Below are 24,613 nucleotides of genomic sequence, written 5' to 3'. Positions count from 1 at the left end.
TTGTAACAAACTAACAAGTAACTACCTTTAGAAGACGATAAAGCTATGCTATGGAGTACATATAAGAGGTCCGATGTACATAAAGCAAAGACGACACCACCAAAATAGGGGGCATCAGTCGGAAGCTAATAGGGTTGATCGAAGGCAGAACTACCAAAATTAAAGAACAAGGTCTACGTCTTTGTAGAGAGTAGTGCTAAATTTATGTAATTTGTAAAAAGTCGGCGGAGATTGATCAGAAAAAGGCCGAGTAGCTGCCCGTACTTCTGGGTCGGGAGTCTGTCCCACAGGTGGCCGATCATCGGTCCCCTCTCATGCACAAACATATTACAAATAGCATAGAAACAATCACTACCGAATTAGAGATGGTACTGAATGGTAGCATAAATTTTCAGGGTAGTGCATATCCATCACAAAAATATTAAATTTAACATAGAAACATTCACTACCGAATTAGAGATGGTACTGAATGGTAGCATAAATTTTCCTTGCAAAATTACATTAAAATTCATTACCAATTACGCTTTATGGTCGGTAAATAATGGGGTGTTGTGTTGATGCATCTCATTGTGTTGCTATTTAAAGTAAGATAATCTCTTACAGCATGGTCAGTAAACAATCGGGCTGTTGATGCACCACATTGTGTTAAAAGTAAGATAATCTCTTACAACGCTTCCTGACGAGAAAGAAAGAAAGAAAAAAAAATATAAATAAATAAATAAATAAATAAAATAAAATTATGCAAGACATAATTTTTACATATATAATCATGAAGCAACCCATAGCCCAATATAGGTGATTAGGCGCCCTTTGCCCATTCAGCAATCCTTTGTTCAGAATGCAAAGATGAAAGAGCCTCTATTAATTATAGCAGGCTGCCATAGTCCCATTTTTGATATAGGGAACAAGGAGAGGATCAACCATTTCGAGAAAGATCCTGCCTTCTAAGATATATTAGATATTGATGAATAATATCAGCTTGACTTCATAACCTCAACAGGCAGGATCACAACAAAGTTTCCAGTTTCATGTAAGTTGTTCCAAGTAACCTTTGAAAAATCAACTAAACCTGTGGTTTGAAGAGTTTCTGGATTGTTTGAATACACTACTTTGGGAGGGAAATGAAATACACAATAGGGTTAGATCTGAGTCTAAAACATCTAAACCCTATTTTCCTTCTCCTTTCTGCACAGGTTCATCAGTAGCAGGACCTTTGTTTTTTTGTTGAAGGCTCATCAGTAGCAAGACCTTGTCCTTCATCAACTTGTGTCTTTGCATCAACTTCATCATCCACCATCTCCACGGAAGCTTGCCCAGATAAGTTACCATGATTACTTTCAGTTTGGGTTGCTTGAACCGGGCTAGAACCAGACGGCTGGCCTAATTTTTGAACACTACTCTGAGCTACATCATGCTGTTTCTGATCTTTTGATGCAGGTACATGGGCAGTAGGATGACTCTGAGGCATAGCAAGAATTTGGTTGACCTTTCCACAAAGATCTTCTAGCTGGTGAAGTGTCTTGCCCAAATTTGGATCAACTTCATTACTTATACTAGCTTTAACAGATATCTTTTCATTTTCAGTCAATATCTTGCACATCTGTACACAAATAGATGTAACAAAATACAACTTAAAATCCTTAATTTCAATCAGGGAAATATTTAGCAATTTTTTTTTTCTTATTTTCTTTAAATCATAAGCAGAAGCCACGAGACATTTTTGACAGGCTAGGTTTTACACATTATAATCTTTGTAGACTGACAATAGGAACAGAAAAGCTAAATCTTGAAGAAATAGTCACCTGATTATAATGTTCAGCCAGCTGCTGCCGTCTAGGATCAGTATCATGACTAGCAGAAGATACTTCTTCTGCAGCTGCAGGAAAAGCAATAATGGTCATTATTCTTTCTAATATAAAGACTTTGATTGATTGATTCTTTCTACTACCTCCGTTACATATTAGTTGCAACTTTGGGGTAATATTTGTGAGACAAAAAATATTACAAAGTTGCAACTAATACGTAACAGCGGTGGTAACATAAAAGAAATGGCTAATAGTAAAAATGTGCTGCAGTCTCCAGAGAACCAAAAACAGAAAAAGTTTATCTATTTGTCTTCAAATAGTAAAAACTACTTTATATTTTTTGACCAATTCTAGAAATAATAATGAGTAAAGCTCATACCTAGCACTTCAATATGAGGAAGCTTGTCTGTATATTCTGCTGTTGTAGTTGCCATGCTTGTTGCTTTGTTTCCATTTTCAGAGTCTTCAAAATAATCACCATTAGACTTCCCATCACCCTATGTTACAAACATTTAAATTTTAATAAATACAGTCAGAATTTGCCAATACCAAAGAGACATGCAGTGTGATGCTTCACAAAAACAAATTTAGTTAGTTATTGGACTTTGACAAAAACCCATCATATGAATATAAACAAATTTGCCACTACTTTTGTTTGCTCTGTTGGGGAATAGTTACTTTTTGGATGAGTCAGCTTTCCTTATTTCAACACCAACAAGGACCCTGCTAGTAGCAAGGTCTGAGGTTGAGGTGAAAGAAGCCTCACATGTGAAAGGTATCAAGGGCAGTCCTCATTTAATATAGTTATCAAATATTAATCAGTTGCATGCGGGAAGGCTGTATCTCCCATTCCATTAACCGAAGATTATTAAGTGTATGTGCACGAGTATGGGGGTTCACAAACATATTATGATACATGTAGCACAAAACAGAGAACCTGGTCCATCAGTCCATGAAACCATATAAAGAAGGCAATTGTTCAGTAACCAGCCACAGTCTCAGATATAAAAGATAACATAAGGTTCATGCAATACACAAATGGACTTACAAAGACTTCTTTCTGACATTCTGCTTGTAGGCCCTTCTCCAAAAGCAGCACCCTTTTCTTAATGAACTCAACTTGTCTTCTTTGCATTTCTCGAAACTGATACAATATGGTGGTAGCATCTACACCTGCTGCTGGTTCAGAAGCTGAATTATTTTGACTAACAGTGCCCTTCACAGAGTCACCAGATGGTTCTATATTATTTGCCATTTGTGATCCACTTTGTGCCTGATTACCTCCAACAGCAAGGCTAGCAAGATTTATCACTTGAAGATTCAACTCTTGACAGATAAGTTCCTGAATCCTCAAGTCTTTATCATCAAGAATAGCTTGCCATCTTCCATACCCGTGCCTTCAGAATAATTTAAAGCTAAGGCGTGACCAACTTATCAAAACTTATTATCACTACAAGCAAATAGCACAACACCACAATGGAACGAGGAACTATAATATTCAGAAAGAGAGTACAAATTTCTTTGACCAAGAGTAACAATTTTACAGTTCTATAGTTTCCAAATTCACTTTATGGCCTGTTTGGATACATGGATTTCATTTGAAATCCTGGAATTGGGCCAAATACATTGTTTGGTAAGTTTAGGAATTTGGATTTGTATTTGGCCCAAATCCAAACCAAGCCAAACTTATGTTTAACGTTATGAATTTCAAATTATCATTAAAATTACGTCATTTCAAATCCTTCATTCTCTTCTTCATCGTATATCTCTAGTCTCTAACCAACCTCTTCAACCTCCTCCATTACCATCATTACACCACCACAACGTTTCTCTCTCCTCCATTATTCTCAACTGCAGCGAATTTTTTTTGGAGATTCGTCAATCAACTACAAAATGAAGGCAATTGCAACAATCTCGATGTTTACAATTTATTTTTTTTTTGCTCAATTTGAAGTAAGATTCAAGATTTAATGTTGTAGACTCATTTTAATTTTACAATTTCTATTATTTGGCATGTAAAAAAAAAAAATTCATTCAAAAAATAATTTATGGGTAAAATTAGGGTTTATAAATTCAAGTATTATTTTCATTTTGATTCAAATCGATTAGATTGTAATTTTCGAAGAATTAGCATGCAATTTTTTTTTGCTTCTGTAATCGTTAAGAAGAGCGAAGTCGCATTGTTTGCCCAGTTTGTCGGATATCTGTACTTTGAGTTTTTCTTTTTTTTTTTTCTTTCTTTCTTTTTTTTTTTTTTTGTGAAATTTTGTGGTGGAGTTTATCTTTTCTTATCAATTATTAGTTATTAATAGTTTGATTGCTATAACTATTGTAAATTGAATCTTTTATCTCCCAAATCTTATTTGTCTCCAAATATGGTTATTGTTGAAATTCTAATGCTTCCCAAACATGTATATTCAAATTGAATTCCAGATATTCAAATTCTGAATTTGAATTCAATCATTTAAAATGAATTACCCATATCCAAACACAACCTTAGCTTACTTATTATTGGATTGATGAGACTAGAGCTGTCAATTCAAGTGTTCAAGTCAAGCCAATTTATCAAATTGAATTTGATACTGGGAAATTCGGAGTTTATCTGTTGGTTCCAAGTTCAGGCCAGGTTATTTTGGGTTGTGTGTGAATTGCGTCATCTCAGGTTTTCTATATTTCTAATCAGGTAATTGCTCAAATCATATTCAAATCAAGTCATCTCGGGTTTTTCCATTCAATCACTTCAGATTTGGATCAGGCTAACTCAGGTTAATTTAATCTGGATCATTTTATGAGATTGTTCAGCATTTGGGTTGAGTTATACCCAATCCAAGATATTTCTAGTTAATAATACCTCGCATCATTTGTTTTCTTACACAGTACCCAATGCACTGGTTTGACCTTAAAGACTTCGATTGTGCATTGGTTAAAATTAGAAAAAGTTAAATATATCGAAAATACACATTATGACCATTAAAATAGATACAACTCAACTATTTTTTCTTTTACATACTCCCTCTGTTCTATGTTCTAGTTAATTACGATGAATACACAAATTTAGAAAATATTGAAAAAGGTGAGAGGGAGTAAGATAAAATAAGAGAACGTAAACAAGGTGGGTTTGAGTTAGAAAAAAGTAATTAAAGTAAGAGTGTGTGTGGAAAGGTGTAGTTACTGTGGGGTTGATGGGGTAAAATAGTACAAGGGGTAATCCAAAAATAGAATAAAGCCAAGTAGGTGAAACAAAACAAAGGACTAAAATGGAAAGCAAGTAGAACAAAAAAGAACAGAGGGAGGACTAGTGAACAATTATGGTAGAAGATTATAAAGTTTGATCTTTAAAAAAGAGATGGTGCAACTATTTAGTAACAGAGGTACCAGGGTAGTATTAATTGAAGTCAGGCCAACACAAGTCTTTCAAGAGCTTAATCAGTTATCGCTCAGCATCGTAGTTAGGAATTAGTATTGCTATTGGATGATTTTGTATTATTTAAGCTTGGGACAATAACAAATCAGATTAGATCACGTTATCAGGTTTTGTTCATTTGGATGCAGATTGGTCTAAAATTCCAAGGTCTTTATAAGGTTTAAAGTTTTTCTCCAATACGGATGTCATATGAGTTTAGGTTTCCAATATATTGGGTCACATATGGTCAGGTTCATTAAGGTTTACTTTTCCTTTATTGGGGTGTGCCAAAATTAGTTTCTCCAATTAGATCAGCTTTTAATAACTCGATATATCATGCCAAATTATACCTGAACTAAATTTGCACTTGCATGAAACATATGACCTAATATGGGCCCAAAACCCCTCCAAAAAGGAAAACATAAGAAAAATAGACTTTGTAGAGTAAGTGCCAGTGGCTATGGTCATGGATCAGGTAGATTCGGCAGGGGGTTGGGCTAAAGTCCAAGTGGTCATTGCACATCTAAAGAAGCTATACTTAATACTTCTCATATTAAGGGTGAAAGGTCAATATTCCATGTAGAATATTCAACTAAAATGATAGATTTTTTAATGCTCAAAGTAAAAAAGTAGAACTTACTTCAACACTGCTTGCAATAATATAAGGTCATGCTCTCTCTTCCAGACTCTTCCACCCTTTAGAGTTGGATATCGCAAAAGTATATCATCTGCAAACAGGGGATCATCAGGGCTTCCTGAAGCAGATTTAACCTGTTGGGTAGTACAAAATGGTTAGTGAAAGGAATTAACAAAAACAAAGCAGTAAACAATGATTTAAGTATGATAATTCAGGATAGACAAGTTCAATAAACAGAAAATGAAACAAGCTTTAGAACATTAATAGTAAGGTTGATATACTGTTGTGTACCAAAAGGTAGCATCTGGCATGAGGAATAATGGATATCATCCCACCCAGATCAACTTAAGAAGCTAAAACAATTATGTTAATCAAGAATACTGGCAGCATATCATGACTGAAAAAGAGTGAAACTGCAGATACCTATGCCCAATATCGTCAAAAATAGAGGCTCAAATAACCACATGTAAAGCAAATGACTTATCATGAATAAGAGACTGGCATAGTATAAGTTGCAGAAGCTATCTTCAATATGATTCACAGAATTCACTTAGCTTCATCATAATGACAGAACGATAGCCATTCTTTGCCAAATATTTTACGTTTTGTTTCCCTATAAGGATTCTGCACATAGCATACCAAAAAAGACACAACAGAAAATTTGTGCTATCTACCTTATCCCTAATCATGATCAGGGTTGAAATTCTGACGAGAACATCTTGAACTCTAAGCCCTTCCTTTGGAACACCATCTGTGATCAGCATAAGCAAAACATTGGGGTTCAGCAAATTAAAACTGACAATTCCAAAATCAAAATGTCTCGATGAAAAAGGCTGAATAGTAGTTACGTAAATTCCTGACAAAAGGAAGTACTATTATCTTCTTAAAAAACATCCGAAATTCATGCATGCATGGAGAAACACAGAAGCAAATAACCTGAAAAGTTTAATGAATCCGTGATATCCTCAGAGAGATGAGACAAGAAAAGTGCCCCATATCTGTGTACAAAGAAAAAAAATACACCAATAATAATAAATTTCTTAAAATAGAAATAGCACATAAAACTGGAAGTGAAACGAAAACAAACAATAGATTAACAGGACATGTAAGACAAACGTTACACAAATCTTAAGCACTTAAGCTAGCTATCAAAGTTAAGGAGTACACATTCAACGGAATCATATTAACAAAGGGAAAACAAACTACAAACTTCAATATAGTTGAACATACACTAATACACACAATCACTTGCGCCCTTAATTAAATAATTTTAACAAGGGACATAGAAGGTCTATAACAAAACTTTCACGCAAAATTTCCTTTGTTTCTTCCTGGATAAATGTGGCATCAGTAAAATAACTGCCAACAAAATTAAATTAAACAGGAAATATAAAAAAGTGCTTCCTCCGTTATCTTTTATTACAGCTTAAATTAAAACCCTTTATTACAAGATTACCATATTACCCTTAGATAAACCAACTATGAAACAAATTAACAAATTGCCCCAATAACTCAGCCCACTCAGCCCACTCAGCCCATACTCTTTCTTAACCCTCACAGCTTAAAAGATATGTTTAAGAATAGGGTCCTTTCCTTTTGTTGTATAAACAATATTACAAGTTTACAACCTATCTTTTGAAGATGCACAGACTTCACAACTCCAGATGCCAAAAACAAATACAATCTGAGTCACGATAGACTTTTCTTTGAGCTTCTGAACAAGAATTTTTCTCCATAAAAACACTTAGCAACCATGCAGTCCACCAATACACAAATGAAATATGAAAGTCATGATCGACCTTGACATTGAAGCAGACACAAAGACTTAACATTCAATGAAATAGCTTGAACTAAAATACTCTAAGGGAGCTGACAATGATTCAATTCCACAGGCTAGGATTGACAGATAGTCATTGACACTCCACTCCTGCACTCACATAGCATGTGATGGGACACAAAAGCACAGTACTAATTGCATCTCAATTCTTACAATCCAGTCACAATTTCACATTCAACAACATATAACACTACTGTAAATCAGTAAATCACACATCTATTTGAATCTTTTTTAATATCCAAAGGTAAATTTGAGACTATCTTCCTATATCTGACCTGCGAAGCTCGGACTCGGCCAACCACCCCACCGTACCGGTGTCGACGCGACGCGACCCGGGTGCGGACACGGAATCCGGGTCGGACGCTTGGGAGAAAAAGTGGACTCGTCAGTCATAAACCCTAGATCTAAAATAGAAGGTCGGATTCACCAAAACAAGAGTCGAAATCTTAGGGCTTTTGATCGGAAGGGAAAGACGAACAGGCAGCACCAAGAAGTTGCCGGTTTTCTTAGCCGGTGACGGGAGGCTGGGTTGTTCTAGTTCTTCGACATTTTCAAGTTGCAATTTCTGTTTTCTTTTTTTTTTTATTGTGGAGGTGGGAGTAGGTGGGGATAATAACGTGTCCTCTAACTCCTCTTTACCAAGTTTACCTTTTCTTTTTTCCCTTTTCTTTTATCTTTATTTTAATCTGAACAATAAATGTACTTTGACTTTTCTTTCTTACTTTGTTTTTTTTCCTGTCAGGTACAGAACTAAACAAAAAATTTAAAATAAAATTAAAAAATCATTGAACAATTAACTATTTTTTTATTATTATAGTATTTTTTTTTTTTTTGCATTTTCGTGTCCCCGAGTCCAAATCCAAAATTTGGACTCTTTAAAAGCGTGTCCCCGGATCCTTAATTTTAGAATTTTCCGAGTCTGACACTTAGACCCATACCCGAGTCCGACACCCGTACCCGAGTCCGTGCATCCTAGTATCTGACCAAGAAAGGACATAACAAACAAAATAAGAATTCAGCTCCCCCTTTTGGCTCAAGACTGTGAAGTTGTGCCTTCATCCCAATAACTAGAAACTCCACTTGTCTACTAAAGCTAAAGAGATACAGAGAGATTAAGTGGAGAGATAACTGACACGCTGACAAGGTCAATAACCAGGGCAACACATCTCCTGTCTTGGGAAGCGCATGAAAGACAGAGCTCACCAGACAGCCGTAGGAAAGACAAAGCATGGCAGAGATGACCTGGGCCCACTAGACATCATTTCCATTAACAGGAAGCTCTAGTGAACACAGGCTTAGCAACAGACAAAGGCAACAAGAAGCTCATATAGGCTGTAAAGATAATTAGCTAAAGTATGTAAATAAACTGAAACAAAGTGAGGCAGTAACACACAGACACAGCAAATATTGAGAAGCCTATAACGGTGGCCAAGGACAGGAGGCCTTGTCAGAAACAGCATTTCCCAATTAAATGCCTTTAGCATGATCCTGATCAAAACCATTTTAGATATTTGCAAATCTGCAATCATTAATTCCAACAAGACCTCCACTACCTCTTCAACTCTCTGTCTCTCTTTTCAGAAATTTGGCCTTTATTTCAATTAGATTAAATGCATTCCCTCATAGGGTTCTCATTAATTTCCTAACGAATGTAGGCCCATCGACAACCCACCCATAACCTCCTGTGAGAATCCCAGATTCATTCCAACAATAAAAGTAAATAGACATATATCAGGTGATAAGTCAGTAAAGAAAAATGATCTTCCAAAAGGAGGGAACTTCACTTTCTGTGAGATGATAGCTCAACTTTCAGACTATAAAAGGGCATTAATACATACTGTTTGATTTCTTCGTAAGTCTTCTGTTTCAACCGTGGTACAAACTCTACCCAGTCAAACTCGCCACATCCAAATCTATATAAAAAAAGATTAGTAGAAGTCAATGAGGCCACAAAAATAAATTTTCATTTTACAACAGGGAAATGTATGAACTAAAAACCTCATCAGAACTTGCACAAAAACAGCTCTCTGGCTCTGATTAAAACCAAGCACTCTAAATGATTTCCCTTCACCTTCCATCAGCGGAAAAGCTTCCATACCATCAACTGCAGAGAATTTTTCAAACGATATTCACCTAATCAATATCCTTTAACTTACATTCGTTCATATTTTTAAACATAAGACTGGAATCACATACCACGAGCTCTCTTTTTGTAAGTCCTTCTGCCAGAAGGTACTCCAGATGAAGTTGTCTCACTGTCAGTTAATTCAGCCTCGTAGTTGTCATCTTCACCATCAGAACTAACATCTTCTAAACCGGCCAAGTCATCATCTTCAACAGATACCATCTGTAGGTGGGTAATGTCATAGTGTCAAGCATATATCAGCCTCCCATCTTGTGCATATACTCAACATCAAATTATGGCTTCAACCACAAAAATACAAGAATTGAACCCCCTCCCCCAAAGGGAAAAAAAAAAAAAAAACACATACAGAGTTAAAAGTAAGAGCTTAATTTTAATTAATCATCTTACACAACTTTGCGAATAATCCACCAAATTTATTTAATATAATAGCACCATACATGGACGGATAACTAAGTAAAAAAAGGCAACACAAGACAAATATGCCCTACAATATTGAAACAAAGATAGTCCATTCCTTTTTGTTTTTCCCATTTGCATTATTGGTTTTTTGCACAGTTGCACAAATTTGTCCACACATCTTCAACTAGAAAATTATAAAAAGTTATTTTTAAACTGCACAATGAGAAGACGAATCTAACACAATTGCACATGAGTACGTTTTTTCTTATATAATTAGATAAAAATCAGAGTCAAAGCCCATGACTTCAAATGCTATATTCTGAATGGCACAAACAAAAAAGAATGGAAAAGGTAATTTATTTAACAAATGCTTAAAAGGGATAGCTAAATTTAATTCATCATTGGATAATTACAAATATGAATAACTAAAGGTGTACCCAAGAAATACATTAGACCAATTACGTATTTAAGACACCAGTCATTAACATATAAATTGTCTTATAAAATTAGCAAACCTAAACCAAAAAAGCAAAAAGTCAAGGTAAAAGCTATTAATCTGGACTACTGATGCAATATGTTAATCATCATAGGCATCTATTTATAATTTACAAAAACATTCCAATGTCATGTAAAAAGAATCATGCATTCACTTTACAATTCACTTTCACTACCTTAAACAAGTACTAATTTTTTGCCGAGATAAAAGATTGACAGCATTCTTCTGTCAATATGTATTACACCCAAAACAAGGTCTATTACAAGATTGATAGTTTTCAAAACCACTAAAAAAAAATGCAAAAATAATGAGCTAATGATGGCATTGAAGCAGTCAAAAGTCAGGTTCACAATTAATGCACATTTATATTTTGTAGCCATTATCTTCAGCTAAAAAGTCACAAGTAATACCTGCTTACGGCTTCTCTTTCCTTTTCCAAGAGAATTAAACTCCTCAACTTTGTGCACCTCATATTTATCTTTTAATAAATTCTCCCAATAAACGGATCTTTCCGAGCTATTCACATTGCTTTTGGTTTCAGCAGCAGCCTTCTGTGCCGCTGCTTCCTTTGCTGCAGCTTCAGCTTCATCTATGTACTTAAAGTTTGCCACCTAAATAACATAATAATTAATTTCAGACCAGACCTCTTCGAACTAAAATTGTGGTTTGATCCTAGCAACAGAATATTAAGTCTTGGCAGAAAACAAATACATAGGGACATGACAAGCTTACAACAAAAAAAAAAGAAAAAAGAAGAAAGGTAAATACATTGAATCAGAAAGCACGAGGTTGAAAATCAACAACAAACATTAATTTATCTTTCCAATGGCAAGCGGTTACAAGCTATATCAATAGTCAAGCAAAGAAAAGTAGGCTTTGAGTCAGAAACTAGATCAGAATGCAAACCTTAAATGCTTTAAGAAACCCGTTGTCATCCACTTCATCTAAAGTAGTCTCTTCATCTCCAGCACGCTCACGATCAAGTAATCTAAAAATTATAAACGTTATAGCTCCTAACATACAGATTTCACATTAAAGAAAAAAGGACAATCAGATGTACTAACCTATCTATTGCAGCATCATCATAGTGAATCTGGCGGGCCTTTGCCTCTTCAGTTTCATCAACAAAAAGCTCTTTTGAGCCATATCGTATGATATCATCCAACTCTTCCTGAAAACTAACAAATATCAGCACTGGCGTTTGTATTTTCATAATCAAAGCAGCCTAAAAAGAATGATTTGCCTAATTGCATTTTTTTCGACAGACAACAAACAAGGATGAATCATGAACTCAATTACATTAAAGCAAAGGGTCATCCCAGTTGCCAGGCCAAAAATAAGGGGTAAAAGTAGTCAAACGACCAAATTTGAGTGCAAAGTCCAAGGTCACTAAATGGAATTGAATGAAAAATAATCAGCCCATGCAAGTACAAGAAAAATATTACTAGAAGTGCATGTACTAGTCAGCCAAGATATCAAGGCTGTCACCAAAAATACAAAACAGGAGACTTAGCAATATTAAACTCACTACAAGGCCAGGTCCACCTCTTGAAAGTTTCTAAGATTCAAAGCCAAGTTTTCTCCATATAGAGGAGTCTATTAGACTGAAGACTGTTAAGTCATTTATGTGAAGATTCTTTAGTGAGGAAGATCTTGAAATGTTAACTTGAAAGTTCAAGGTCATTAAATGTGACACTGACAACATCTACCAGTTGGTTGCAATAGAAGTAAAAACAGGTCTATAATTGGCATTGGCTATACAGCGTTGAAAACTTTTAGTGTTGTGTAAGACAGTAAGTTACACTTATCTCCCTACCCCTGTCGTGGTGTGCTTGTATCCACGGCTTCTACTCCATCTGTTCCTAGTGGGGTATCTGTGTGTATATAATTGAAGTTATGTAATGTGTCGCAGTGGCAACAGCATGGAGCATGATAAGTTGCCCAAAAGGCCAAAACCATCTATTATGGACATTTGATATAAGACGTATGAACAAATATATAAATTTGATCTTACCTCTATTGCATACACTCAGAACCTCTCATATGAGTGAAATCTACTTACGAGAAGGAAAAATAAAAAAAAAAAACTATTCAAAATAAGCCAACCAAATTCCTTTGCTGCTATACCTCCTTTACAATCCATTACTACTACCTCCCAACAGTCAGCCTCATCCAGCATGCAACATATTATAAGCTACAGAAAGAAGCAACAGGCAAACAACTTTGTATGCACTCAGCTATATAGTTATTAACTATGAGTGTTGTAAACCAGTATTTGGTGCTACATTATCATGCTCAAGCTGCAAATGGATAAATTATACACTTGGAATGGTATAATAAACTCTTTCTCCTAGTTCCTAGTGGATATGGTAGCACTTGTGATCCATTGAGCTTGTCACAAAGAAACAAAGACAGTGACTTAATAAATCTATGAAAGTGTGAATCGAGTTCCACCCAATTAGCACACAAAGCCAAGTCCAGTCAAACCACCCAATTAGCACACAAAGCCAAGTCCAGTCAAACAGCATTTGGCGATTAGAGTGAAGTCCAATCTTGTTCGAAGACAAATTACAATGTGTAACAAACCCACAGACATCAACCAAGCCATGGGTCGCTAGGATACGCCCAACACATGGCATGCATTTCTTGCCTACACTAGATTATAATACACCACTAGATCACAGATCTACTTTCTCAATCCTTAGAGATTTATTCCCAAAATATTTCAGCACTTAACCATAGTGAATGACTTATCAACAAGCTGATTCCATCAGTACCAAATAAACTAACATGACAGCAAAGATATTTTAGTATAATCTCTCACATTAAAGAGATTAGAAGATTTGAAATACAGATGATTATAATCTTTGGTGTAATTCCACAGCATTTTGCATAAGTCATCAATTAAGTGACAATCTGACAATTCAGACAGGGAAAAACCTGATTGATATTTTGTGTCTTCAGCTTTCCAACAACTAAATGCTCTAATACCATCTTCTTCTTTGTCATCTGCATCATTCTTTCTTCAATTGATCCTCTTGTTATGAGTCTGTAAATCATGACCTGCAGAAATGAAAAAAAAAAACTTAATCCAAGAGAAATTAAACCCAAATGCTATTATGCCACATCTTTTAGTTCAAATATCAAATAACTCTACGTTAGATGGTTTAGGCAGCAATAGCCACATGTAAATTCCTAAAAAGACATTGAACAGCCCATATAAGCTATATTAAAAGATAAAATCTGCCAAAGTGGATAAAAATGAAAATTAACCTTATTAGTTTGCCCTAGCCTGTGAGCTCTGGCCATTGCCTGCAAATCAGCATGTGGATTCCAATCGCTGCATCAATGCAGAACGTGAGAACATTAAAAATCAACAGAATATGGTTGAAACATGAGGCTGTAGTAAACAGCTCAGGGTTAATGATAAAATATACATTAACCATGAAGAAACATAACCTGACTCAGGAATTATATTACATCCAGCAAGATCTATATATTATCTCCGTTTTTTGTTTTAGTTTACAGGTATTCCTTTTTGGGAAGTTTTTTTTTTTAAAGTTGACACGTTTGCTTTTTAGCATATTTTCTATGGTGAATAATCAATTGTACCGTTATTCTTATTCTCTCTCCTGCTCATATTAGATTGTTAGACCAATCTCTCTCCTTTCTCTCACCTGACCCAATAAACATACCACCCACATCGTAGTATTGTACCTCATTCCTCACCACCACCCCTCATCAGTCGTCACCTCTTTCTCTCTCCTCCCTCTGCCTTCAACACATCAGAATCCTTCATCATCGCAACGAGATTTAACCCACTAGATTAAGATCTTGTTTCCGTCAATCTTGGCATTCCTCTTTTGATTCCGTAAATAGGACTAATAATTTCATCCCCGCATAACAAACTAATTAAGTGTAGATACGGAATTTTTTTGTTTCAACTCTTTTAATTAAATTACTAGAACTTTGATTGTAGCATCATTTTTGTCACCTTTCGTCATCGCCGTCTACTTTTTCTAGTACGTGAGATCTAAAGGTAGTAGGCAGTGAATGCTTTTGGATTTTTTAGAAATTTATAAAGGTTGAGTAATTTTGCGGGTTTAATATGATGAAGGTGGTGACGATGGTGCCGATGAAGTACATCTGGGTGGTGGTGGACAAGAATTAGTATATGAAGGTGGGGTGGAGTTAGGGTGGGCTGGTGGTGGCTCATATGGCTGTCAGTAGGAGGAAGGAAAAAGGAGGTTAAATAGGAGTATTATCGTATTTCACATGTCTATCTCACTCCTTAATATGTGTACCTATATAGAACGTATCATCTAAATAGAAACAGAGAAAGTATTTAAGAACAAACAAGCCTAATCCGAAGCCACGAAAGTATAAGAATCCCAGAAAATTTATGATCCCAAGAAGTCAAACATTAAACACAATTAAGTGGGAAAAAGAAACTCCTAAAGTCCTACCTGAATTCACACTGCTAAATAATTACCACAAACAAAATAATTATCACAAAAATTGTAATATTATTAACATCAAGTCTCCATTTACTTCCAACAAGTCCAAAGGCCCTTGCACACCAACTCCTTTCCAGGCTACACCAAATCTTATATCTTCGGGCACTCATGCAAACTATTACTCTAAAAATTTCCATCTAAATCGTCATAACCGAACTCGAAGTCCTCCTTTTCCTTCTTCCGCCTTTATACCGTGACATAAGCTAAAAAAAAAGTCAAATCCCAAACTATGTTACTCTAATTCTGAATTTCACTTTAAATGCCTGTATCAGATTCGAACCTGACAAAAATATGGACATCTAACATTAAAATGTAGACTGAACGTGCAAAGTTTTCATAAAATTACCAGGTCAGGAACCTGATTACATACCCGCATCCAACACTAACATCCAACTTTGAGTAACATAGGTCACAGAGCACCTAGCCAACCGCATAAACTATATCGAGCCATCTTTTGAAATCCCTTCCGCATTAACGGGTTTTTAGCAATAGAAAACAAGGATCCCTATGTACTTACGGCAATGCTTTATCGAGCACTCTCTAATTTCAAGGACATGTCTTAATGAATCACTCCCATGACCAACTCAACCAGCAGGTTAATTTTATAATTTTCAGCCAATTTGTGGTCTTAACCGATCCACAAACATCTTTCAAGACCAATTCCAAAGTTGGAACATGTTCCTAATCTAATGACTTTCTTACTACAGAGAGCTATCCCAATTAAGTGAGAAGCCAATTCTGAATCATAGATTTACCTACACATCTGTCCCAGGCAGAATCAGAGAACAAGATCAAGTTAATCTGTTTTTATTTTTTATTTTTTTGGTAAACAAAAATAAAAAGAACCACAATTCAGTAATTTATTTTTGTTACAGCATCGTATTACTTATCCGAAAGTAAATTAGAATAAAAATTATTCAACAACTAGAATCGCAGCCTTGCAGGTGTAAATGTGCTAGAATTCAACATATTGGCCAGAATTTCAGCAATAAAGTTGGAATTTGATGTATTTCAACTTTCTAGCATTTTTTATATTAGGTCTCAATTAAAGCAACTTAATGAGTTTCAAAATGATGCTATAAAACACAAGTACACAGCCATTGCATTTGGCCATTACAAGACTGATAATCGGAAATTAGAGGTCACCTGTCATAGATTATAACTGTGTCAGCTGTAGCAAGGTTTATCCCTAAGCCTCCTGCTCTTGTAGATAGCAAGAAGCAAAATCTGGAAGAGTTCTTGGCATTGAATCTATCGATGCGAATTTGTCTCTCAGCTCCACTGACCTTGCCATCAATACGTTCATATTGCCATTTCTAGAAAAAGAATGTAATCAAGTACCACCGCTAAAAGACTGTTGTTGAGCAAAATCATAATATAATATAATGCTGTTCAAGAACTACATAACACTACAGACTTCCACATCAACACATTTAAAAGAGCAAGAAACAAGATTGCATAAAACATGAAGTCATGGAAACTGAAATATGAAATATGGCTGTGCAGAATTAGATCATCCAACAAGGTCAAGATCTGCAGAAAAGATGCAAACCCAACTATGCAGTACATAAGATAAAATAAAGGCACCGCCAATGAAGACAAAATGCAACAATTTCAAAACCTTGTAAGTCATGTAATCTTCAAGTATGTCCAACATATTCTGAAATTGAGTATAAATAAGAACTCTGTGTCCTTGCTCCTTAAGCTTCACCATCATTTTGTCCAACAACTGCAGTTTTCCGGAAGATTCAAGAAGTTGTCTGTCATATAGTACAAAAAGGGCAGTTAGCCATTTTCAAAGTTGAAAGTCAGCCTCTTAACCAAAGTCCAAAGATCCCAAAAATAAGACAAGGGTTCACTAGGAGGCAAAATATGAGAATTTACTTAAAGGACTCAGTTGAATCTGGTATTATTGGCTCGACACCCTCAAGCATGTAAGGATGATTGCATAACTTTCGCAATTCCATGACCACATTAATAAGAGAAATCTGGAAAATCAAGAGCACTCAAACATTAGATCCTATCATGTCTTAAAACACAGATTTGCCAAAGCAGTAGCCTCACCTGCCCACCGCCCTTACGAGTTAGAAGCTCATAGTTACGAGTCAAAATAGCCTTATAGTATTCCTTTTGCTTACTACTTAGCTCAACACGTAAGATGAGCTCTTTCTTAGGAGGCATTTCCTTCAACACATCTTTCTTTACCCCTGGACATTTCAAAAATTGAAGTCATAATCAAATCTACATGCAAGACCTATATAATTAGATAGATGAAAGTTAAGTACCAATTTTCAATAAGTATATAGCCTCTCCATCACATTTTAACACAGTTCAAACAGACTAATGAACCCAGCAATTTCTCTTCCATTCAAGCTTAACCAATAAGACTGCAGCTATTTCATTTGACTTTTTTGCGTTGGGAGAGAGGGGGGTAGCAACATAAATAACTGAGGTAGTTGTTAAACATATTATTACCAATTTAAAAATCAAGTTTCAGGAAAAAAAAAACCAAACAAACAAACTAGTTGTGGAATCAAAGACTAGTAAACTACACATTACAGTAAGCACAGTTTCAAAAAAGTTCATATTTCACATAATTTCATATAAAAGCACTTCAATTTTAGTTTATAATAATTCATATCTTAGAATACTGAATACAAGGAGATTCAAATTAAGAGTTCCATTTCCATATCAAACCTTCTTATTTCTTTATTGAGGTTAACTTCTCAATTGAAGATGTGATGGAAGTAGTGCAAAAAAGGAGGCAGGAGGAAGAGGAAGGGACAAGAAAAACAACAAAATATGTTCATGAGATGCCAAAGAAAACAGCAGGTTCACTTTGAACCGGATGAGCACAATCTTCTAAAAAAAAAAAGACGTTAGCTAGCTGAATGAAAGAACAGCGAACAACATCATCAACGACAACAAAAAAAATAGAGCACAAATGCAACACCAGATGGCTTGATCAGATACTAACTACTACTACTACTTATACTATATAACCTTAATTGAACAATTTCATTTCAGAAAAAACTGAATCAAGTGACAAAATCACACAACAATGCATCAACAGAACAAGGTTCGTGACTCATACTTCGAAGAAGATGAGGAGCCAACATCTTGTGAAGCCGTGAAATCTGCTCCTCTTGGTTAATATCTTTGAACTCTTCCTGGAATTCCTCCAAGCTTCCAAACTGCAGTTTATTTATAATGAGCACAGACGAATACAAATGAACTATGAAAACAATTATGATCTCCTCAGAAAGGATAACAAAATGACACTCTCAAAGCTCCTATCAAAAGACTGACCTTCCCAGCATCAAGAAAGTGCATCAACATGAACAGCTCATCAAGGTTGTTCTGCAAAAATTCACCAAAAGATCATGAGGTGGATTAGTAGCAAGAAACTTCAGCAATTCAATCATGGCAAACATGAAGGAAAAAGATCGACCAGAGACAGAAATGGAGCTGAACCATAAAGTGAAATTCATAAACCGTAAAACCCATGATATTGTATATCCCTACAATCTATGATGATATACTCCCTCCATTTTATTAAGTGTTACACTTTCCTTAATCGGCAGTATGTTTTGAAGTGTCACACTTCCTTTTTTGGCAAACTGTAATGAACCCACAACCACCACCAGCGATCCCGACATACAGCACGCGACAGAGGAGGCAGCAGCAGGGGAAGGATCACAACCCACCTCCACTAAAGGATCAAGCAACAGTCCTTAAAGCTGTTGGCTGGCAACCTTGGTTTATTAGCCTTTTACTAGGGTAACTTAGGAAGAAGACAAGAAGTAGTAAATTGAGCAATTAAGGCTTTACGCCGCATCATGTAGTAAAGTGAGTAGTATAAATATTACTAGCCTTAGAGAGAGAGGGATTGTCCAGAAATTTCTCTATTTTGTATTGTGAACTTTGGAGAGCTATGGCCTAAAGCCATTAGACCTTGTACGCAAGCTTTTAGCTACGATTAATCAAAAATTCCTTCTTCTTCCTGATTTATTATCTGAATTTGTGATTGAGAGACGCTAGTCGGTTGCAAAAACTACTACATTTTATTATTATTATGTGACTCTCCTCTCATGGTCCACACACATACCCACTATACTTTTTTTTTTTCTATCCTCTCACATTCCTTATTTTTCAACATACTATTACCCCAACTACCCCACTTATATCTTTTCTTATAATTTTTAATACCCCAATTACCCCACTTATATCTTTTTATATTGAAGTCAATTAAATAACCAAAAACTATGAGTCGGTCATAAGTGTAAAAATATAGGGAAAAAATAAATAAATAAATAAATAAACTAGAGGGATTGCCCGCTTACAATTTGAGGTGTTTTTATATAATGTACCAACTTCAACTTGGCATATATATCTCAACATCTTATCCTCCTTGAACCCAAGATATTTTTACCTTTCCGCTCACTCTCTCTATCTTCATTCATTTTTTTTCCTTACACCCACCCATTTTCTAATCCCCCTGCCTAACTTTATTTACCTTTTTCATACACAGATCCACACCTCCTCAAAACAAGAGCACGTTGTAGTTAAGTACATCATGATAAAAAGAAAGGAGTATAGTATTATATTAAATAGAGCCATCTAAGCATTTCACAATACATAAAAAGATAGGTGAACTATGGCATGAGAATAACATGGCAACTTGATAACTTAACAATGCCGATAGCTAACAGCCAAGGTTAATAAGCATAAATGGATCTACAAAATTGAGAAAGAGAGAGAAATTATTCAATACTTCCAATTCGACATAAAACTCCAATAGATTGCATTCTCGTGAATAGATCTAGAGTGAATTAAAGAGGAGATGCAAATCTAACGTACAATTTCCATCACAATATAACATCTCCCTACATGATTCTTATGTCACAATATAATATCTTCCTACATGATAAGTATCCTGAGATTCGCATGAATCTATCTGAGGGAAAGGATTTGAAGAGATAAAGCTAACAATACTATTAAAATTTTGAGGCTACATGTATCCAGAACAAAACATATCAATAGGTAAACTATAAAAAATAACTAAGTTTCTTTCTAACATCTCTTTTAAAATCCAAGTAATAGACAATCAGACATTTGTAAGGTCACCTAATCTTCATACCAATGCATAGTTAAATTAAAATAGACTATAGACCTCATATCACCTAATCAGAATTCAATCAAGCATATCATTATATCAACAGTCAAACCATAAAAAGCTAGAAAAATTGTGAACCTTATGAAATTGAAAATGAGGTTGCATATTGTAAACAGACAGTAAATTGTAAACACTAAGCTAAGATTTATAACACCATATACTAGGGTATGATAAGAAAACCTGAAGAGGTGTTCCAGTTAGAAGCACACGATGTTTACTCTGATATTGCTTCAATTGAAGAAATAGTTTTGAATCCTTGTTTTTTAAGCGGTGACCCTCATCCACAATCTACAGAACAAATTGAAGACAATTTACAAGAAAACAAATCAGAATCTATACTGGTGATGGCATTGATTCTTTATATAAATCAGATTGGATTCAAAAGCTTTGATCTGCTGCAAAAATAAAGGACATTACCATACACTCCCATTTAATTGGCTTCAGAGATGCAGAATCTAGGTTGATCATTTCATATGACGTGAGCAGGACGTCAAATTTAATTCTATCTTGTTTGCTTTCACTGGAAATGTGACCAGATTTCTTTTTCTTAAGCTTCGTTGAGAGAGACTTTTTTGGATAGTAAAATTCATATTCCCGTATGACACTACGAGCTTGAGAAGAGCCAACATACATAATCTGCATTTATTAGCAATCTATAATCATAATGAATACTCAGAGGAAATATAGAGCAGGAAGCCCTGTACTGGGGCCATAGATTGAAACTCCAGGATACATACAACATTCATTTGCGGTGCCCAAGTTGCAAATTCACGTTCCCAATTGCGCAGCGTTGACAGTGGTGCCACCACTAGATGGGGATAAACTCCTTCTTCAAGAAGAGATGCCAAAAAAGCAATACTCTGAATAGTCTTGCCTGCAGTCATCACAATTCTTCAAAAGCTATAAAAACAAAAAAAAGAAAAAAAATTAACACACTCACAAACATTTGAAATCACAATAAATTACCAAGACCCATTTCATCAGCCAGTATCACATGCGTCTGTTTGGACCATGAGAAGCGTAAAAAATTCAGCCCTTCGAGTTGATAAGGATGCAGTGAGCCTTCAAGTTAAGCAAATCAAGCTTTAGAATTTATTTCAATAAAGGAAGCAGAATACGTAGAGGAAAAATTGCAAAAGAAAAAATAATGTAACAATGTAGGAGTATAAAAAAATTATAAACATTAAAGGAAAATTTTGATACACCTCCAGTTAGAAATTCAGGACTCTGTTCATAATGTTGAAATTCTTTTGGTTTCTTATGAGATTCTGCAGAATCACGATGGACGTTCTTCAGCTTATTAGAATGTCTACGACGCCTAGACTGTATTTTGTTGAATCTTTCAATATCGGGCCTGAAATCGGATATATCGGGCTCGAACTCCCAAGAACATTCATCATATTGCAGTTCTTTCCACTTCACGAGGTACTCCTTTTCATCATCTCCTCTGCAAAAAAAGATAAATACATAATAATAATTAAAAAAATAAAAAAAAAAAAAAAAAAATCAGTAAACAACCATGAAATTAATAAATCAAGACAAAAAGTCTGGTATAAATAAGAAATTGAAGGTTAGTATTGTGTAAAAATAGCCCAAATATTTTTCTTGTTAATAACCATCTATGCCAAAAAAGATAACTCGGAAAACAATATGGGGCACAGACAAAATTTTAATATTCCATAAAAACTAAAGCCTAGATCACCACATGTCAGTGATGCTTCCCAAACCTAGACAACCATAACAATGGAACTTAATGGTTTAAAACATTTGAAGTACTTAAAAGCATGAAGGTACATTCATCACTAGATTTACAATTCTTTCAGAAATAAACCTGCAAGCAAGGATCCGATCAACAGTAGTCCATTCAGATCGAACAGCAGCAAAATCATCTTCTGAATTGTTAGCTGACGACATCTGCCGGTGAAAGTTATTCACTTTGGTCTTCAAACGAGGAAGGGTTTTATAGGCTTCAATAAATTGTTTCTCAGGCACCCTGCAACATATGTATATCAGTTCTTAAATGGGTATCAGATAGGCTTCCAGACACAAGAAGCAGCAAATGAGTGTGTGTGTGTGTGTGGGGGGGGGGGGGGGGGGGATTACCATGTGCAATGCAAGTAGGAATATCCCTTCCACTTCACAAGATACTGCTTGACAAATATTTGCTTCGAACCCAACATGGAGGCATCACCATCCTCAGCTGCAGTAGGGCGCGTTTCATAGTCCAGTATTTTCTCAATGTCATTGAGCGGGCTAACCTACAAGGCCAATAATATTTCACATAATCCATTCACCAAAAGATATCCTACAAACTTAATACAAGTAACTCAATTGTATGCAAGAGCATACACATTCAGGACACTTCCAATCAGCAGGGAAGGGTGCTTTCAGTTTTGGAACTAAGCACTTGGGATGATAAGCATAAGAGCAAGTTTCACACTCCAGCAGATTTCCACTTTCTCCACATGTTTGGCATAGATCTTCTTTCTGCAAACCATTAGAAGACATGCATTACAACAAATGTCACAAAAGGCTCAGTTCATAGGCTGCAACTCTGCAAGTATGGAAAACCACAGAAAATTTATCATGCCCCACAAACAGAACACCACAATCAAAGAACGACATAATTCTAACCAAACACTCATACCATACACAGTAACACAATGGGGTAAAGATCACATCATCAAAACCAAGATAACACACAAAATCATATATCTACATGGGAGGCTAAACAAACATTATGTGCAATCATGCACCAGAAAACAAATTAATAGCATAAAAAAAACAAAATACAGCAAGAAAATTGGTACACCTGATTTTATATCAAATGAGCATGTCCCTTCCATGGAAGAGCAATCTGAGGGACAAAGAAGCATCACTTTCATCTAATGACCAAATAATCATCTTGTCTCGCCAAATGCACACAATCAAGTAACAATGAAGCCTGGACTACATAAATCTCCCCGTACAAATCCTTGAGTTTTAATCTTGTGTCATGTATTTAAATTTAAAACTTGTGTACAAAGATGGGAAGAAAGGTTAGGTTTTTGCACATCAGCACATCCATCCATATAACTACGCAGAGATCACATTAAGAACAGTTAAGAAAAACTACTATATGCTACTGCAGGGCCACAAACAAACTGAATCATAAGTTTTGAGCAATGTACAGTAAACAACACGATTTCAAACTGAAAACCAACAGAGTGCTTTAATTCAATATACCAAAGAAAATAAAGAATCCTTAAGTGTCACAGACCGTATCTTCTCTAGCTATCCTCTCAGGCTTCTCTGAAGGGTTCCCAGATTTTCCACGTGCCAAATCCGCCTCATCATCAGATACATCAATGTTGTACACAGGCCTTCGCTCTGACCTTACACGGAGCCTCTCCACCAAGCTACTCATTGTCTGCAAGAAAATAAATTCCATTATCACACTTCCCCATCAAATTCATACAACCAAGTTACCACCAAAAAATAAAAGCACCAGAACTACAAGCTTTCACTTACCATAGAACCCTAACCCTAACCCTAAAAGCCCCAAATTAATAGATCTTCTGAAAGAAAGACAGCTAAAAATGCTAAAAAATCTCCATTATTACTACCAGAAAAACAATTTATTCACTTAAATAATTAAATATCAACGCAAAAAGAAAATCAAAAGATAAAATCCCAACTCCTTTTTTCCAGCACTTTGCTTTCAAGCATTCGCAAAAGCAATCTGGGAAAAACGACAAACCAAGAGATTCTAAATCAACCAAATTAACATTCCAAAAGAAGAAAAACGAGCTTATTCGACACGAACAAAGCATTAAAAAAACCCTAAAACTCATGAATTGCCCAATTTGCGAAATTCGAAATACAAAACCCTAATTCTTAAAAATAAAAAATCACTAATTAATTTTTGAGATTCTAAACGATGATTAAATTAAGAACAAAATAGTTACCTTAGTAGCTCCGAATTTAACAATGCAAACTGCCGTCAACAAATAAATCGACGGCGAAAATTTTCAGTGAAATTTAGCTGTTGTTCAGTTGAGTTGCCTTCTCCGGCGAGTATAAAGAAAGAAGAAGAAGAACAGTTATACTTCGTATTTAATTTTATTTTTTAGTATTTAGATTATTTTTTGGTTAAGAGTCTTAGGACACAGTTTTTACTTTTTACTTTACATTTTTTTATATTTTTATTTATATACT

The 24,613-nt window shown here is 35.3% G+C and overlaps 1 protein-coding gene across 1 annotated transcript; it reads right to left on the bottom strand.

Moving 5' to 3' along the window:
• Positions 1–695: 695 nt before the first annotated feature.
• On the bottom strand, positions 696–24,613 carry LOC145594787 (CHD3-type chromatin-remodeling factor PICKLE-like). The gene is made up of 31 exons (XM_081651121.1): positions 24,364–24,613; positions 23,676–23,825; positions 22,766–22,903; positions 22,520–22,674; positions 22,248–22,409; positions 21,622–21,863; positions 21,383–21,478; positions 21,154–21,290; positions 20,834–21,052; positions 20,597–20,704; positions 18,550–18,600; positions 18,335–18,434; positions 17,305–17,447; positions 17,125–17,228; positions 16,862–17,000; positions 16,387–16,556; positions 13,997–14,063; positions 13,664–13,786; positions 11,788–11,894; positions 11,630–11,711; positions 11,134–11,334; positions 9,879–10,029; positions 9,681–9,786; positions 9,521–9,595; positions 6,782–6,843; positions 6,520–6,596; positions 5,849–5,979; positions 2,854–3,202; positions 2,185–2,302; positions 1,803–1,876; positions 696–1,600 (listed from the first exon to the last, which is right to left on the bottom strand). Exons 2-31 carry the CDS (start codon positions 23,820–23,822, stop codon positions 1,199–1,201), a joined length of 4,236 nt encoding a protein of 1,411 aa, XP_081507247.1. The 5' UTR covers positions 23,823–23,825; positions 24,364–24,613; the 3' UTR covers positions 696–1,198.

Source organism: Chenopodium album, chromosome 19 (genome assembly GCF_948465745.1).
Source record: "Chenopodium album chromosome 19, dcCheAlbu1.1, whole genome shotgun sequence".
NCBI lineage: Eukaryota > Viridiplantae > Streptophyta > Magnoliopsida > Caryophyllales > Amaranthaceae > Chenopodium > Chenopodium album.
Note: the sequence above shows the minus strand (reverse complement) of the source record. Positions and strands in the feature narration are given on the sequence as shown.